Below are 16,635 nucleotides of genomic sequence, written 5' to 3'. Positions count from 1 at the left end.
GCAGAGATAAGCATTATTGATAAAATTAAGAGAGATTTAAAGATTTGCGCTATAAATCGAATATGTGAAGAAAGAACAGTAATTTACGAGGCAAATTTGGCTGGTAAAAGAAGCAAAGGAAGACTGACGTGATCAAGTATGTCCAACACTTTGGGGCGGTCAGGTTAGAAGTCGGAATAATCAGCGGGTATGAGAAGATACATGAATATGGAAGATGCGAAGATTGCAAATACAGATTGTTATGGCGTTCTATTCTCTCTACCTACTCATGCAGGTAAACCGCGTTTTGATTAGTTAGTAATTAGTTACAACGTAATATGTCAAATATACTAAAATTCTGTTAATGAGGGAACAATATAAAAGTTATAATTTGGTATTAAACTAAAAGATTTTTATTTTTATCGAAATAATATATTTTGATAAAAAGATTTACTATTATTCGATTGAAATGAAGTAAAAAATCTTCAATTTTCACTTCTGATACAAATAAAACCTTTTTGTTTGTCATTCATATTAGTTTCAATATTTTAAATTTTCGCGCCTAGTATGAAATTGTCCATGCGCTCATTCGATAACAGTAGTTCTATATATTTCCGCTACGCAACTTTGGCGCATTCGATACGCCCACAGAATTATGTCTCATCTGGAAATTGCAATTTCTTCAGCCTTTTTCAGTTCACGCCTAAAATTCCGGTTAAATAATCGTAAATGATTAAAGTAATCGTAAATGATAATGTAATTTAATTTGAAAAAAGTTGCAGTAGATGATTAAATATAGTCCGACCAGCTGATATTTAGAAGCCATGGCATTATTTTTTCTTATTCCTATTCCTTCCACCTTGGATTATGGTTTGGAAAAGGCAATATCTTGGATATCGGATGTGGTCAAAGTACTGATTTTAGGAGCTGCTGGTCTCTGTGCATTCTAGCACTCTGTGTCAGTTCCAAGACTTTTTCTTATTCTTCAAAACCTTACCCGCACTCCAATGGTGCATAGGGCACTGCATCATATAAACGTTATGTTATCTTAATCGTTAATACGTGATGGAAAGGTGATCAGCCCTCCGCTTCAGGAACCAGTCCAGGGTAATATTGAATAAATATTATACTGAAAAAATAACATATTTTTTTGATTTCCCCCTGGTAATCGAACCTGGGACCTCCAGAACGGTAGCTGAGCGTGCTGAACATTACACTACGGAGGTGGCCGATACATTACGGAGGCGGAGTTTCAGGACACTCGTTCGATATTTGGTGTGTTCAGAATGTTCAGATTATTCGACGACAACAGTTAGTAATCCAAATATCACAAAACAATAAAACGGGTTAAAACATATTTTTCAGAGAATACATCTCAAAGGGTTGGAATTTTGTTTATCATGGAGGTGCCAACGTCAAAGCAACTCGTAAGAACATTGCAAATAATTGTTATGAAGATGGATTAAAAACAATTTGATAAAAGGTTTGCATACAGACTTTATAAAGAAGCCTTTGTACAGAAAAATAAGTAAACCTTTTATGCACTTTAGGCTTTAAAATTTAGTAACCGATTTTTGTCTCAGACTGAAATAAAATCGAATAAAAAAATACATCAACCAAAAGCAAAAATTACATAAATTAAAGTCATATGGCCGTTGACTCCCAAATTGTTATTCTTTTAACTTTTTTGATATAATAGGTGAGTACTAAACTTGTGATTAGTGATAAATGTTCAACATAACGAAATTATTTCAAACGCATCTTCGTTCTGTCTTTCAAGAGTCACTTGTCATTTCTCATTCTTCCTATCTTGCCTGGTGGCTTTGAATGATCAATGTTAGGCCAGAATAAAATAAGATTTTTCTTATTATTATTGATACAGTATTTACAATTATAAAATAAATAAGAAGTGAATTATTGTTAAAAAAATTAAAACTGTGGTTTAAAACGTATTTTTTCGGAATTCGTTTGGACAGTCAAATAAAATTATTATAAGATGAAATTCTAGTCACGTATCGACCAAATCGATCAAAAGCAGAGCAAATTCATCATACAATTCATGCACGGGACAAAAAACACAAAATAAAATTTCGTCAAACCTAACGAAATACGGCTGCGTCCGCCATCTATAAAAAAATGATATTGCAGACTAGACATTATTCGTTATGCGCACTAAAATGCTCCATAATATATTGTCTATGGGAATTTATGGTCTATCTCCATGCGCTTGAATTTGACGTTTGATAACAAAGTTTACTTATGAATAAGTTTAATATTGTTATTATGCCATAAATTATTGTGAATAATTTGTCAAGTTCTGTGATAACGAGTTTAATGCCAACTTGATATCAAAGTCCATTTATATTTTTCTGCTAGATTGTATTCACTCAGTTACTTTTGCTGTCTGTGACCGGTGAAAGGTTCATACAGAAATTATAATAATCTTTTAAAGATAGTTTTGAGCTGAGAATACATTATGTTTAAGGTTAGTGTAATTATTTGTGTATATTTTTGTATTTATCAAGGCGATTTACCGCGAATTAATGGCTGATTTTAAATTCTATACTTATTTGCGACTTTTGTACAGCGTTATTATGATCCGTCATTACAGTAATGCCTCGCCACAAGTACTTAATTAGTTCCAGGAGCAAGTTCGCTATGTGAAACGCGTTTTCCCACAACCATACATGTTCTTCCTTTTGAGCTTCATCATTTTCCTGGACTAGAAGTCGGGCCATCTTTTTTGAGGTCTTCCGATAATTTTATTCTCCCAAGGTCTCCTCCAACTCAAAATTTTAGGGGCCCACCTTGTGGGGTCCTGTCTTGCAATATGTCCCTCCCATTAGCAATTGAGTCTTGCTATGTTATCCATGAATAACTGCTATTCTAGTTCTGTTCCTGATTTCTTATTTTACCTTCTTCTTCTTCTTCTTGGTGTTAGCCCCTGCTATGTCGATTCCCAGCTATCGATCCATCTCTTTGGTGGTCTGCCCGGGAGTCGTCTACCATGGGGTTGGCCGTGCAGTGCGATGTGGGGGAGTCTGGATGGTTCCATTCTCCTCACATGCGCATACCATTGTCTCCTTTGTTGCTATTTTATCTCTCAGGCTTAAACTAAGAATGGATCTTTCCATGGTTCGCTTTGTGCATTCAAGCTTCTCTGCGTTTCTTTTTTCGTTTCAAAGACATGGTCTCTAGTGCATATGTTTTCACATGACATTGTATAAAATTGTGTTTTTTTACCATTACATTACATTACCTGACCATTACACTATGGAGGCAGACAGATTTGAAATAAATCATGTCATAAATTATATTTTGTATTGGCTGTACATGTACGGCCATACTCCTTATGAGGAAAATTTGGTAAGGCCGTACAAGGTTTTGATATAAATCATGTCATAAATTATATTTTGTATTGGCCGTACATGTACGGCCATACTCCATATGAGGAAAATTTGGTAAGGCCGTACCTGTACGGCCATACTCCCGGACAGGTTAAAGCATCTCCTCATACATACCTGCAGACTGTTTCCGGAACATAACAAGTATCATTTCCAACATGCGAGTGTAATAATTTTTTATTGTTGTTAATTTAGGGTTTAGTTACTCTGGTGACTGGAGGAGCTTCTGGTTTAGGAAGGGCCACGGTGGAAAGATTGATTAAGGAAGGTGGTAAAGTTGTCATTTGCGACTTGCCGAGTTCCAAGGGTCATGAACTTAGCAAGGAAATCGGAAGTAACACGTTATTTGCTCCCGTTGATGTAAGTATATGTGCAATAATCATTCCTCCTTGAGAACCGCGTCTGCCAGTAAGTGTAATAGGACGCGTGCTACGTGCGCGACGACACTTGTGATAGCACTTGTTTGACACCCAAATTAACAAGGACACTTGAGTCCCCTTTTGTCAGGAGGCAGGATGGACTAAAGCGAGTATTAATTAAGACCACGGTATCGACTATTTATATATATATGTTTATTACAAAAACAAATAATACGGCAGTCAATACTCATGTGTTTCCAAACAGCTCTGTTAAGTTATGTTACACCCGGCTCTCATGAAATACGAAATTAGGCTATTTAAAAACCCTCTTGCTTTAGGGTAGAGAATCATAAAATGTTGTACCGATTTATGGCCATGGGAACGCATCTCGCACCAAAGCCGGACAACACATTGCAAGCAAATGACGAGTCCCTCGACTTTCTAGGTAGGACTGCAAAATGTGCGAATGGCTGGGCCATTACATAAGGCGTGAGAACATCCTTCCGAACAATTCGAGAAAATGTAATCTAGGATCTCCACCGCAGTACTCTGGATGCCCATCTGTGCATTCCTTCTGCAGTGGAGACCATGGGACATGAAAAAAGGAATAGGCTGCCTTCAGAAAAGATGGGCTGATGAGATTGTTCCCATCGCGGGTAGTAATTGGATTGAAAAAGCCCAAACTAGAGAAGTCTGAAAGAAATTTGAGGAGGTCTACATCCGCCTTCGTGGTGTAATAGTTGTTTAGCTACTGTGCTGGTGCCGGGTTCGATTCCCAGAGGAGATGAAAATAAATATTGCTGATTTTACACTTTAATATTTATTTAAACAAAATAACACTGCATCAATACGATGCAGTGCCCTATGCACCATTGGGTGCATATAATGGTTCGAAAAAGAAGAAGACATCTGGCAGTTGAGAAATGCCCAATAAGTGGATAAATCTGGTTGCGTACCTCTAGCTCTTGATTTAAATAAAAAATTTAAGCTATAAAGAAATATAAACCGAGAATAACTAACATATCGCTCACTCCTTTCAAAAACGTCATAAATCAAAAATTGTTAATTTTCAGTTTTGCATGTGTTCGGAATGCCCAGAAAATGTTCTATATCCCAGCAAAAGAGTCATATTTTTAACTTAATATTTACCTGCTATAGGGCAGAAAGCGTTGCTTTTGCATTTTGAAGAAAAGGTATTGTTGAATTATTTTTTTTAAATTATCTAAATATTTTTCAAATGGAGAAAAAACCTTCAGGTTTTACTTAAAAATATCTGTTGCACAGTAAAAAGTTCAGTAAGTGGCTTGATATTTATTTTGAATACATTGTATTATATTTTAAAATTTTTAAAACGTTCTCCTGAAAAATCATGTTTTTTGATTTATGACGTTCTTAAAAGGAGTGAGCGATATATCATCCCAAGAAGATCCCAAAAAAGTAACAGTAATCCATTACTCACATCTCTAGGCACTATTTATAAAGTGGCTAATATCTCGGAAAATTATCTTAATTAACATATTTATTTACTTGGCGTTTAATTTGTAGAACTCCATTTTAATTTATGTATTAATTTTAAATCAAACACAGATTTTGTGAGTCTACTAAGTTGTATTTTATTAACAAAAAACACATAAAAAATTATATTGGATATATACATTCGTTTGATAATGCCCTAACAAGGCGAAACAATTGTCACAATATAATTTTTAATGTGTTTTTTGTTAATAAAATACAACTTAGTAGACTCCAAAATCTGTGTTTGATTTAAAATTAATACATAAAGTAATTAACGTATGTTATTAATATGTTCAAGGTTTCCTCTGAATTGGATGTACAGAATGCTATAGCGCTTACAAAGGAGAAGTTCGGAAAATTAGATGTGGCTGTCAATTGCGCCGGCATTGGTGGGGCAGCCAGAACTTACAATTTTAAAAAGAAGCAACCTTATCCGCTAGAAGAATTCACCAGGGTTATAAAAGTAAATATATCTACTTACATATTTTATAATCAAACACACTATCTGCGTGCGGATTCATGCTTGTAATAGAGATAAAGATCTCTGAAAAGAAGTTATAACATTTAACCATACTGACATCGATAAAACATCGATATGAGATCAAAAGATGCCGTAAAAGTCATGCGTAAAATTACTTACACGCAATTTACTATGAGTCGAGTGAAAAGGTGAAATTACCCTTCCCGCCTAACACCACCAGTCGAGGGAAACAGTAAAATTACCCTTCTCGCAGATAGTGTGTTTTAACACATTGTTGATTTTTCATCAACCCCGACCCTAACTATACTGTCAGTCTGCCGCCCGACCCTCAGTTTACTAATTACAAGTAACCGCAAACCCAATTCCGATCTATACAATGTTTTTTGGCATCTCTCGCGCTCTACCAAAAGCAAGCAAATAAAAAGCTTATAAGCGTCTCCCGCTCTCGACCAGCAGTATGTAAATGACGCTTTTGAGCGTTTCCAGGAAACAATGTGTAAGGTAATTGGAATTAAAAATAATCATTAAGGCGTCTCCCGCTCACTACCAACAGTATGTAAAATACGCTTTGTACATTTCCCGCGAACAATATCTTAACACTTAATGTAAATTTATCTAAAAAATTGTCTTATTTCATATTCTGGTCAATATTAAGTAAAACATTTTTCCATATTTGGGAAGAATGTTTTCTTAGTATGGAAAGATTGATAAAGACATTGAAAGGATAGTGAATGCTGGAAACACAGTAAATGGTGCACTGATATACTATGTATAGCAAACAATTCCGAGCTTCAGCATCAAAATTGAAGAAGGCACAGAAAGAAGAAGAAAAAGGAGTATGGAGCGTTGAGGAGCTGTTTCAGATTGCCCAAAATAGGGACACATTCCCACAAGTTACTGTTAACGTCGGGGAATAGAAAAGAAGAATAGAAGCATACAAAGACTGAGGAAAACATGGCATGATCAAGTATTGCAAATACTTTGGCGTGGTCTGGTCAGGAATCTGAATAATTGGCGGGTATTATAAGGAGATGCATTAATGTGAAATAGGCGAAGATAGTTTGCAGAAGACGGTGGGGTATGTCACTCTTTTCTCTCTGCCTGCCCCAGTGGTGAAGCAGCGTGGTGGATAGTTAGTTTTATATAATGTATGAGTGAGTTGAACATATCTCCATCCATCAAAAAAGAGTCTACGCCATAATTTCAGCAATTTCCTTATGAGTTATATTTGCAATAGTACAATAGAACTCATCGAAGTTGTTAGAACTTTTTATTTGTCACTGTTGCAGTGACAATGGGTTACAAAGGGTTAAGTATTTAATCTCTCTTGTTTTATTATTGTAAACCAAAATGTGAAATCACTCTACTTTACCCTACTCACTTCACACCACCTTTCTGAAATTATAAGTTATCCAATTATATGTACAATGTAAACAACTTAAAATGTTTATACTTGGATGTTATACTTAATATTGGTTATAAATAATATGTGAAGTACCCAATACTGACATATCTCTATTAACAAAATACAAATTATGGTGTTTGTAATATATGTGAATATGTATACAATGTTTGTCTCACAGAAAATGGAATTTTTAAATCACATATTTTTTGTGGCACTATATATTAATACAATTCAGTGCCGGACAGGTGGGTCGTTTACTAAGGTTATATCAAAATTTCATAACTGTAGCAACATTTGAAGTGAATAAATTGAGCATTAAATGAAAGTGTTTTGCAAAAATATAAAAATTTAAAATACGTAAATTGTACATTGGTGACAAATGAAATACCAGCCTTGATCTCAACCGTATTGTCAAATTCGTAATTGATTAGTGATAGAAGCAGAGGACGACGAGGAAAACTTAGCATAATCAAGTAAATAAAAGACTTGGGCGTGGTCAAGTCAGGAGTTAATATAATTGGCGGTAGAATAAAGATTGTTTGCAAAGATAGATTGGTGTGGCGCTCTATTCTCTCTGCGTTCCTCTGTGGAAAGTGACGTGATGGTTTATTCATTATTATTTACCAAGTATTTTTATTTAATTTTTTTTGTTATTACTATGAACTGCCTGTCGAATCAATTGATGAGAACATATTATGTCCATACATACACATATTGCAGCCACGCGTTGGATACGGGAGTTGTGTTGAATAAAGAGTAAGGATTTCAGCCGGTCTTATATGTTTTGAAAACACAAAGGAATACACTTATATGTACAGTGGAACCTCTATCTATCGTTTTTAAAGGGACCTATTAAAATAAACTATGAATGCGGGATTAAGAGGTCAATACGCAAGTACATACGGCCGAGTAAAGATACCGTCCTCCCAATCTGCATAACCATTTGTAGGCTAAAATTCTAAGAAGAATACAGGTTTCAGATGCAAATGTATTATTAAAAAAAAATACAAACCTGAATAGAATTTTAAAAAAATACTAAAGTTTATTGATCAAAATTAATTTTTTTTTAATTTTTAAATTTATTTTAACAGTTTTATTTTCGTAAGTCAATAGTATATTTTCGGCTTAGCAAATAGTATTTTTGTCAGCATCGGTTATTGAATGTGCGTTGTAGAAAGTTTTCTTTCAAAGAGTGTGCATGCTTCTAAGAATGCAGGTAAAGGCAGTGGCTCCTTTTCATCAATACCGACCTCTCCTGCTATCGGTTACACAAGCTTTCGATAGTTTCTATCTCATATGTTGAAATTGAATTTCCGTTGAATGTAAGAAAATTGAAAAGGATGTAAAAAAACAGACAAAATGTATCAAATATGCAGCTTAATTTGAATGATAAATGCGGTAAATGGTGATAGAGAAACGATCGATGCGGTTTAGTTTAGTATGAAATTAATTCGGGATAGAAGAAACAAACGACACATCCGGGAAAACGATTATTCGAGGAACGATAGATAGAGGTTTCACTGTATATGACTAAACAGAAAGTACAATTTGATTTTGAACAAAGTTATGGGCTTCAAAAAATTTGCAATTTTAAGTTTATCTGTATGACATCTTTTTACACGGAGTGAAAGAATTAATAAATCTCATTACATTTTTCTGTATATACGCCCTTTGTATTTCTTATCCAAATACTTACTGCACCTTGGTTTCTGTACAGCAGTACATGAATTACATTTATTTCTGTTTAATTCAAGGTGAACATCATTGGCACTTTCAACGTCATACGTCTTGCAGCTGGTTTGATAGGAGAGAACGCTCCTAATGTTGACGGGCAGCGTGGTGTGATCATCAACACCGCCAGTGTGGCTGCTTACGACGGTCAGATTGGACAAGCAGCGTATTCTGCATCCAAAGCCGGAGTCGTCGGAATGACTTTGCCAATTGCGAGAGATTTCTCCACACACGGAATCAGGGTCGTAACAATAGCACCAGGTAACAATAGCACCTTACCACATCCGTGGTTTAATGGTTAGTGTGTTAGGCAACCGTGCTGAAGGTAACGGGTTCGATTCCCAGGGGGGTCAAATAAATATAAGTGATGTTTTCACTCTAATATTTATTCAATAGCACCCTGGACTGGTACCTGAAGCGGAAGGCTGATCACCTTTCCTTCATGTTGTAATGGCTCGGAAATTCGTCATTCGCACTTAAACAGTCCTTTACTAGGAAATCGAGGGATTTGTGATATTTTGATACTTCCAATATGTTTGTTCGGGTATGGTGCACATTCGAGATGCTTCCCATGAACAATTTGCTGATCGTTTCCTGATTTGCGACAACATATTAGAATTCTTAATATAGTGGGGTTATTTCACAGTCATAACTCGTATTTCACGAGAGTCGCGTGTAATACGAGTTGTGACTGTCAATACTCATGTTTTTGGAAACACATCGCTCACTCCTTTCAAGAACGTCATAAATCAAAAATTTTCAATTTTTAGTTGTGTGCATGTTTTCGGAATGTCCTGAAAATGTACTATATCCCAGCAAAAGAGGCATATTTTTAACTTGATATTTACCCGCTACAGGGCAGAAAGGTATTGCATTTTGAAGAAAATGTATTGTTTAATTATTTTTTAAATATACTAAATATTTTTGAATGGAGAAAAAACCTTCAGGTTTTACCTAAAAAGATTTGTTGCACAGTAAAAAGTTCATTAAGTGTCTTAATATTTATTTTTAATACATTGTTTTATATTTTTAAATTTTAAAAATGTTGTCCTGAAAAATCATATTTATTTTGACTCCTTGGTATCGAACCCTAGACCTCCATTTGGATGACAAATATGGAAGTAGACAGCAAAATTATACACATCTTATATGTATTCTATTTTCTGGATTCAATTTCAGACAGAAATATACCATTGTACGTATTTTACATTGTATTATGTAATTTTGCTTATCAGTGTTGCTTCAGATAATTTTAACTTATCTACAAAACTGTAATATGTTCATCACAAATAATCTCACTATGTATATGTTATTATTATTATTTTTATCATTTATGTAATATATTTATCAGATTAATTTTAATGAGAATATTGAAGGTCACGAACAAGTGCTTTGTGTAATTTTTATGAAAATAAATAATTTGTTTATTAAACTTCTTGTACAGAATAAATTTACTTTAGCAGATATATTGCTATAAACCAGGTAGCTCACTGAGGCTTTTTCAGTGGCTCGCATAGGATATCAAATTTGCCAAACAAATTTTATGATTGAACTCCTGAAAATAAATAAAAAATGCTAAATTCCTACGAAATGCTTAAAAGGTTGCCGCTGTAATACGTTTTTTTGGCATAACAATTTGTGCATACAGACTATGTAAAATACTGAAGCGGTCAGCGATGTATTACGATTGATGCGAACTGCGTCATACACTTTTTCATACAATTAAAAGTACCCATTTTATATTTGATTGTTAATCTGATGTTTTAATTTATTCAAACTAATATAAACATACTAGATACCTATGGGGTCCATACAAACAATAATTTGACTGTAACATCATAACTTGACGTGATACAAGCTTGTATAAACATATTATTTATGGTAGGATAAGGGCCTATGATAAAAAACTATAAAGAGAGAAATTGTATAGGCAGCTCACCAGACAAGTTCAATTTCTGAAAGTAGCTCACATCCGTATTAAGTTTGGAGACCACTGCTATAAAGCAATATGTCCGCTAAAGTTTTGCCAGGAGTGCCGTAATAATTTAAACATTTACTGACTATCAATGTCTAGTTCAAACTAGTGAAATGAACTGGAATCAATTGAAAATTACAGCCATTACATATTCTTGATAATATTTACTCATGTAACATTTAAAAAAGGGTAAGTCAAGTATCCCAAGTACTTGAAATGAATTAAAAACTAAATAAAAATAAATCAAATGTGCTCGTGACATAATGTCAACAAATCCTTTAGTATTCATAGTCAGTCATCTTGGTAGATGGAGGATATGTCTATAAATATTACTTATACAGCAATAATTTTTCTTAAATTTTCTTTTTTAAATAAGTATTTCATAATTATGGGAAGAGTGTGGATTTAAGATAAACAGTGAATTACATACTTGGATCTTGCAATGGCTCAAAGACCTTCTTTTAATGTATATTTGTAGATAATTTTATACAATTTGTGTATTTTTCAAATGTCAAAGAATATACTGAACTCATTCAATTTCTCGCCTGTGCTTTTGGTCATTATTTATACATGTTTATTTAACCTGTATGGAAGTGAGTTTCTGTGACCAAAACTGTATGAGGGGAGTGAGATTTTTTTCTATTATTTTGTACTTTTTTATTATTTTATATCATAGTCATTACTATAGGCATATTTTCTTCATGATTTATATCAAAATTATCTATGTCTTATTTCATACATTTTCATCGACAGAGCTTTATTACGATGACATAATATAAACTTTTTTTGTAAAATAGAAATAAAATGTCTTAGGTAAAACAGAAAAATAATCCGAAGTGTGGTCTTAGTGTTTAAATACAACAACAGATGACAGTACAATTTCCATTATCGAAATTAATATAAATGGGCTCTAGTTATAAGGGCGGGGTTCATGTACGCCCATAATCTTTTAAGGAAAGTTTTGTTTGGATGACCATGTATGGCCATATGTACCTCCGGACAGGTTAATAATAGAATGAGATAAGTGTACATGCATTAGAATATAAGTTCTTATCATTTTGGCACTGCACTTGTACGCATACTCTCAAGGGTTTATAATAAATATGGAAGTAGATCACTTAAATACTTTACTGACCGCACTTTTTTGCGCAAATTGTAAAATTTACTGAAATCGTTGTATTTTTTTTTTAAATTAAAAAATCTATTTTAATGAAACATTCAAGGATGTTCCAATAAGATGCACTTTTGTTGTGACACGTGACGGTTGTCGTTCTAATGATTCTTCATACAAAATTTACGATAATTCAAATAAATTTGTTAATTTGGCATTTGAAAACAAATTTGTATTATAATTTTTTTTCTCTAATGTTTAAATACATTTTAAATAAAAATAGTATTTGAAGCATCCCACATATTCACCCTAATTGTTAGGAAACAAAATTATTTAACTCTATCAAATATTATTATATTCATGCAATATCATATTATCTAAGTTGCAAACCAATTTTTAGAAGTTTCACGCTCTTTGATTCTCTGTAAATTTGCTTCCATATAGAAAACAAAAATATTCGATTTTGAGTGTCGATTTCTTATACATACTCACAGCATATAGCAGATAGCATACCACTTTCAAATTTACAAACATGATATATTTATTATATATATAAATATATATATGTATTTACATGGAAGTATTTCGGCTCAACACAGGCTATGCCTAAAGAGCCATAATACATGTAATTAATAAAATATTTAAAAAAATACTTATGTACCTAAAATAAAATACATATATAGTCATTATACACTGTACATATTTTTTTATAATTATTTTTAGGTCTTTTTGATACACCACTTCTGAGGCAACTCCCTGACAAAGCAAGAGCCGCATTGGCCAGCACTATTCCGTTCCCCCAGAGGCTGGGAGACCCCAAGGAGTATGCAATGTTAGTCGTCAGCATCATCGAGAACCCGCTACTGAACGCAGAGACCATTCGACTTGACGGCGCAATCAGAATGCAGCCTTAATAATGACAGAGTTTACTTACCCATGTACATACATACTTTTTCTTGAAAAAATACATTGTTAACAATATATAATACTTGTTAAATTCCTGATTAAATACACCTCGTTTACTTCTGACTTTTTATACCTATCCTAGCTGAAAGCATTTGTGCAGAGTGACATATTTCAGTGACTGAATTGATATGTTGAAAATTTATATTTCCACATACAGTCCAATGCTCAGATTGAAATTAAGGCATTTATTTAATTGTTTCTCAATTATTATTACGCTATTCTCCTTGTTTTTATTATTTGTATTCTGAACCTGATTTAAATTGCCAAATTGTGGATAACTATCATTTAATCAACAGAATAACTAGGATGTATTTTGGAAACATAATATTGAATATGAAAAGTACATACACTTTATTTTTTGGATATACACCCTATGAAAGTTGATTTGTGGCATTAAAATTTATTACAATTTATTACATTTGAAATTCATATCATTCTCCCTCAAAATTTTTCCCACCATATGTATTATATTATACATGGAGAGAGAGAGAGATTATAGGAGAATGTAGAGTTTACAGGAAAATGAACTTTTGGAAATGGGATATTGGTTAGGCAGGCATATAGGATCTGGTCAGGAGTTTAATGTCGAGGCCACATTCACACCCAGTGATAGGTGATCAAATTTAAAAACCAAGTTAAATTACGGCTCTTTAAAAAAAGTTTTTCCCATTCAATTTTAGGGTTTGATCACATTAAGCTTATCAGGCCGATAGATGCCTTAATCTGTTTGCGTATTTCTAGCTCCCATTTTATTTGATAATTTGTCATCAAATACTTAAGCTGGAAAGAAATGTAAATTAAGAAAATAGAACGAATACCGTCAGATAAACGAAAAAGTATTAATTACCCATTACGGATGCAATGTTGATTTTTTAATGGTGACAGTTAATTTAGCAAAATATTTTCATTTTATCATATGAAAAAATTCTCTAACACATTCACTGCGTATAAAATACAGATAAACTTAAATTTCTGAATTTTTGAAATTCCATTACATTCTTCAAAATCAGTTTCTACTTTCTACTAAAACATAATAATATGTAAGTGTTTTCAAAACGCATAAAACAGACTCTAAATCCTTGTCCTTATTCAACACGACAAACACATGATTGCAATATTTGTATGCACAGGAGCAGTGTTCGATGCACAGAACGTGTTAAAATGTGCATAAAAATGATTAAAATTGATAAATTATCACCAGCTTTTATCATGCGATATTTCATTTACAGAATATACAGTATCTACTCAATGAATTAGGGCCACCCATTATTTTTTTGAATACTCTGAAATCTTTTGGATTATTATATTTATTTTACATAAATACTTTAAGTTTTCTATTGACATCTAATATCATGTATATTACCTTCAATAATACGTAAAATATACCTGGATTATTTAAGCCTTTACAAAATTTCAAACCCTTTTTCTGAGAAAGGTCCCTAATTAGCACAGGTAGACAGATAGTTGAAAGTTCAAAAAATAGTCCTATCTCATTTATTAGTGAAGTTTCTTGAGTTCTGGTTGTTGTTTTGTTCAGAGAGGTTATATAGTTATCGTGTCTTGTGAAAAAAACTTAATTTTTAATTTTAGTTCATAAAGTATAATTTTTTTTTGTAAACACAAGTGTTTTTTTTGAAAAGGACAAAATGGGAAAAAGTAAAGACATTTCTGAGGAAAAAAAGTCTAGTGTTATAGTGCTACTGAAATTAGGAATACTATCTGATAGAGAAATTTCAAAAAAAGAAAATGTTTCTCGTCATACAGTGGACAGAATTTCAAAATCAATAAAAAATCAGTCACCCGCCACCAGCAATCGGCGAAAGAACTGTCGTAGGATTAGAAAAACAACACCGAGGACTGATCGAAAATTCGTTCAAAGTGCCTTAGAAAACCGTAGTGCATCAGCAAAAACATTAAAAATAAAATTGGAAGAAGAGGGTATAAATATATCGGTATCAACACTGAGGCGACGTCTTTACGAAGTAAATCTGAAATGCAGGCGCCCTGTAAAAGTACCAAAATTGACACCACGAATGAAAGCGGATCGATTAAAATGGGCCAGGCTACATCGAAATTACTCGGTAGATGATTGGAAAAAGGTATTTATTTAAATTGAATTTTCAACATATCATTTTAGTAAATAAACTTATATATTTGAATTAAACTTAAATTTTCATTATTTTTCAGGTCATCTTTAGTGATGAGTGCCGGTTAGAAGCCGTGACAGAGAGCCGTCGATTCGTCATGAGAACACCAATGGAACGTTATAATGAGGCCTGTGTGGTAAAAGTTATCAAACACCCCCCTGCAACAATGATATGGTCATGTATTATTAACAATTTACCTGGGCCGTTGTTTTTCGTGGAAGGAACAATGAACCAAAATTCCTATAAGCAGGTCCTCGAACGAATTTTATTGCCCTTCTACCATACACTCGACCCAACAGAAGGTCCATACACCTTCATGCAGGATGGGGCACCTTGCCACCGGGCTAAATCAATAATAAAATTTTTGTCTAACAAAAATCTGCCTTTGCTCCCCTGGCCTGGAAATTCTCCGGACCTTAATCCTATAGAAAACGTATGGAGCATGTTAAAAAATAAGGTATACTCATTTCCAAATCCGACAGTAGACTGTCTAAAAAAAATATTCAAAAAATTTGGTCAGAAGACGAAGAAATAAAAAATATGATAAAACAGCGCATTTTAAGTATGCCAAAAAGAAATGAGGCAGTTATTTCTGCCAAAGGTGGAAATACTAAATACTAACTATATTTATATGAAAATATTTGCATAATTTAGGCGTAATAAAGTGTTCATGTGTAAATAAAATTCAATGTTGTTTTATTCAAGGTTTTCTCTGAGTTATTGCTGTTTGAATTGAGAAATTGCGCGAAATTCTGCGTGGCCCTAATTCATTGAGTAGATACTGTATGACTATTGAAAGAGACTTGTTCATATTTAAGACAAATTGACATACCATATATGTAGTCTTATAATTGATTCTGTTACTTTAAAATTGAATTTTAATACACACAAAAATATGTACACTTTCTCAAATACAATTTCAAGTACAAATAATATTTAATTATACTGTAGCAAATACATTATCTTTTGCGGAAATTACTTCGTCAAGAACTATGTCACTATGTTCAAATGAAAATACTTGCAGTCCATAAATTATGTATTTATTTTATTCGTACGCATTTACGGCACTTGACATATTTACAATAATTCCATGATATGTATAACCAGCATGCCGTGTGTTCATGCTAATTGATTACATATGCAAATTACATTACACACAATGCAATCTTTATTGAATCTAGCCAATTAAGAGGGCTGCTTTTTAGTCCAGTGTACTTTTATAAGGATTACACATATGTGTTTAAATTAAATTATTTAAGTATACTTACTTATTTTGTCTATATCTGCTTCCTGTTATGGAATCCTGGCATTTGGAGTTCTTTTTTTTAGATGGGAATTGCATTTATTATTTACCTTGCTTATTATGTACAAGGTTTATAGATCATTTAGTAGATTTTTGTTAATGAATTTATTTTGTAAGTAATAAATTTATTTTTATTTAAATCTGTGTTGGGAACAGGAGGGATAATCTAGTGTGGACCAATCAGGAACTTCTTAGCATTTTGTCATTGCTGGGAGGGAACCACGTAAAACTCCTGAGCAGAAGGAAGACTGTTGACTGT

General features: G+C 33.1%; 1 protein-coding gene across 1 annotated transcript; it reads left to right on the top strand.

The window, feature by feature from the left end:
* Positions 1 to 2,189: 2,189 nt before the first annotated feature.
* On the top strand, positions 2,190 to 12,982 carry scu (hydroxysteroid 17-beta dehydrogenase 10). The gene is made up of 5 exons (XM_088273060.1): positions 2,190 to 2,464; positions 3,579 to 3,743; positions 5,556 to 5,720; positions 8,898 to 9,135; positions 12,684 to 12,982. Exons 1-5 carry the CDS (start codon positions 2,456 to 2,458, stop codon positions 12,872 to 12,874), a joined length of 768 nt encoding a protein of 255 aa, XP_088129186.1. The 5' UTR covers positions 2,190 to 2,455; the 3' UTR covers positions 12,875 to 12,982.
* The last annotated feature ends 3,653 nt before the right edge of the window (positions 12,983 to 16,635 follow it).

This window comes from Brachycentrus maculatus, unplaced genomic scaffold, assembly GCF_059751285.1.
Source record: "Brachycentrus maculatus isolate JH-2025_06_01 unplaced genomic scaffold, ASM5975128v1 h1tg000539l, whole genome shotgun sequence".
NCBI classification, from domain to species: Eukaryota; Metazoa; Arthropoda; class Insecta; order Trichoptera; family Brachycentridae; genus Brachycentrus; species Brachycentrus maculatus.
The sequence above is the reverse complement of the archived record's forward strand: the minus strand, read 5'-3'. Positions and strand labels throughout refer to the sequence as shown.

Bases quoted from the DNA above. Each gene is read 5' to 3' on its own strand.
- scu (XM_088273060.1), top strand. The intron at 5,721-8,897 runs GTAAATATATCT...GTTTAATTCAAG, and splicing joins AATTCACCAGGGTTATAAAA to GTGAACATCATTGGCACTTT. The intron at 9,136-12,683 runs GTAACAATAGCA...AATTATTTTTAG, and splicing joins GGTCGTAACAATAGCACCAG to GTCTTTTTGATACACCACTT.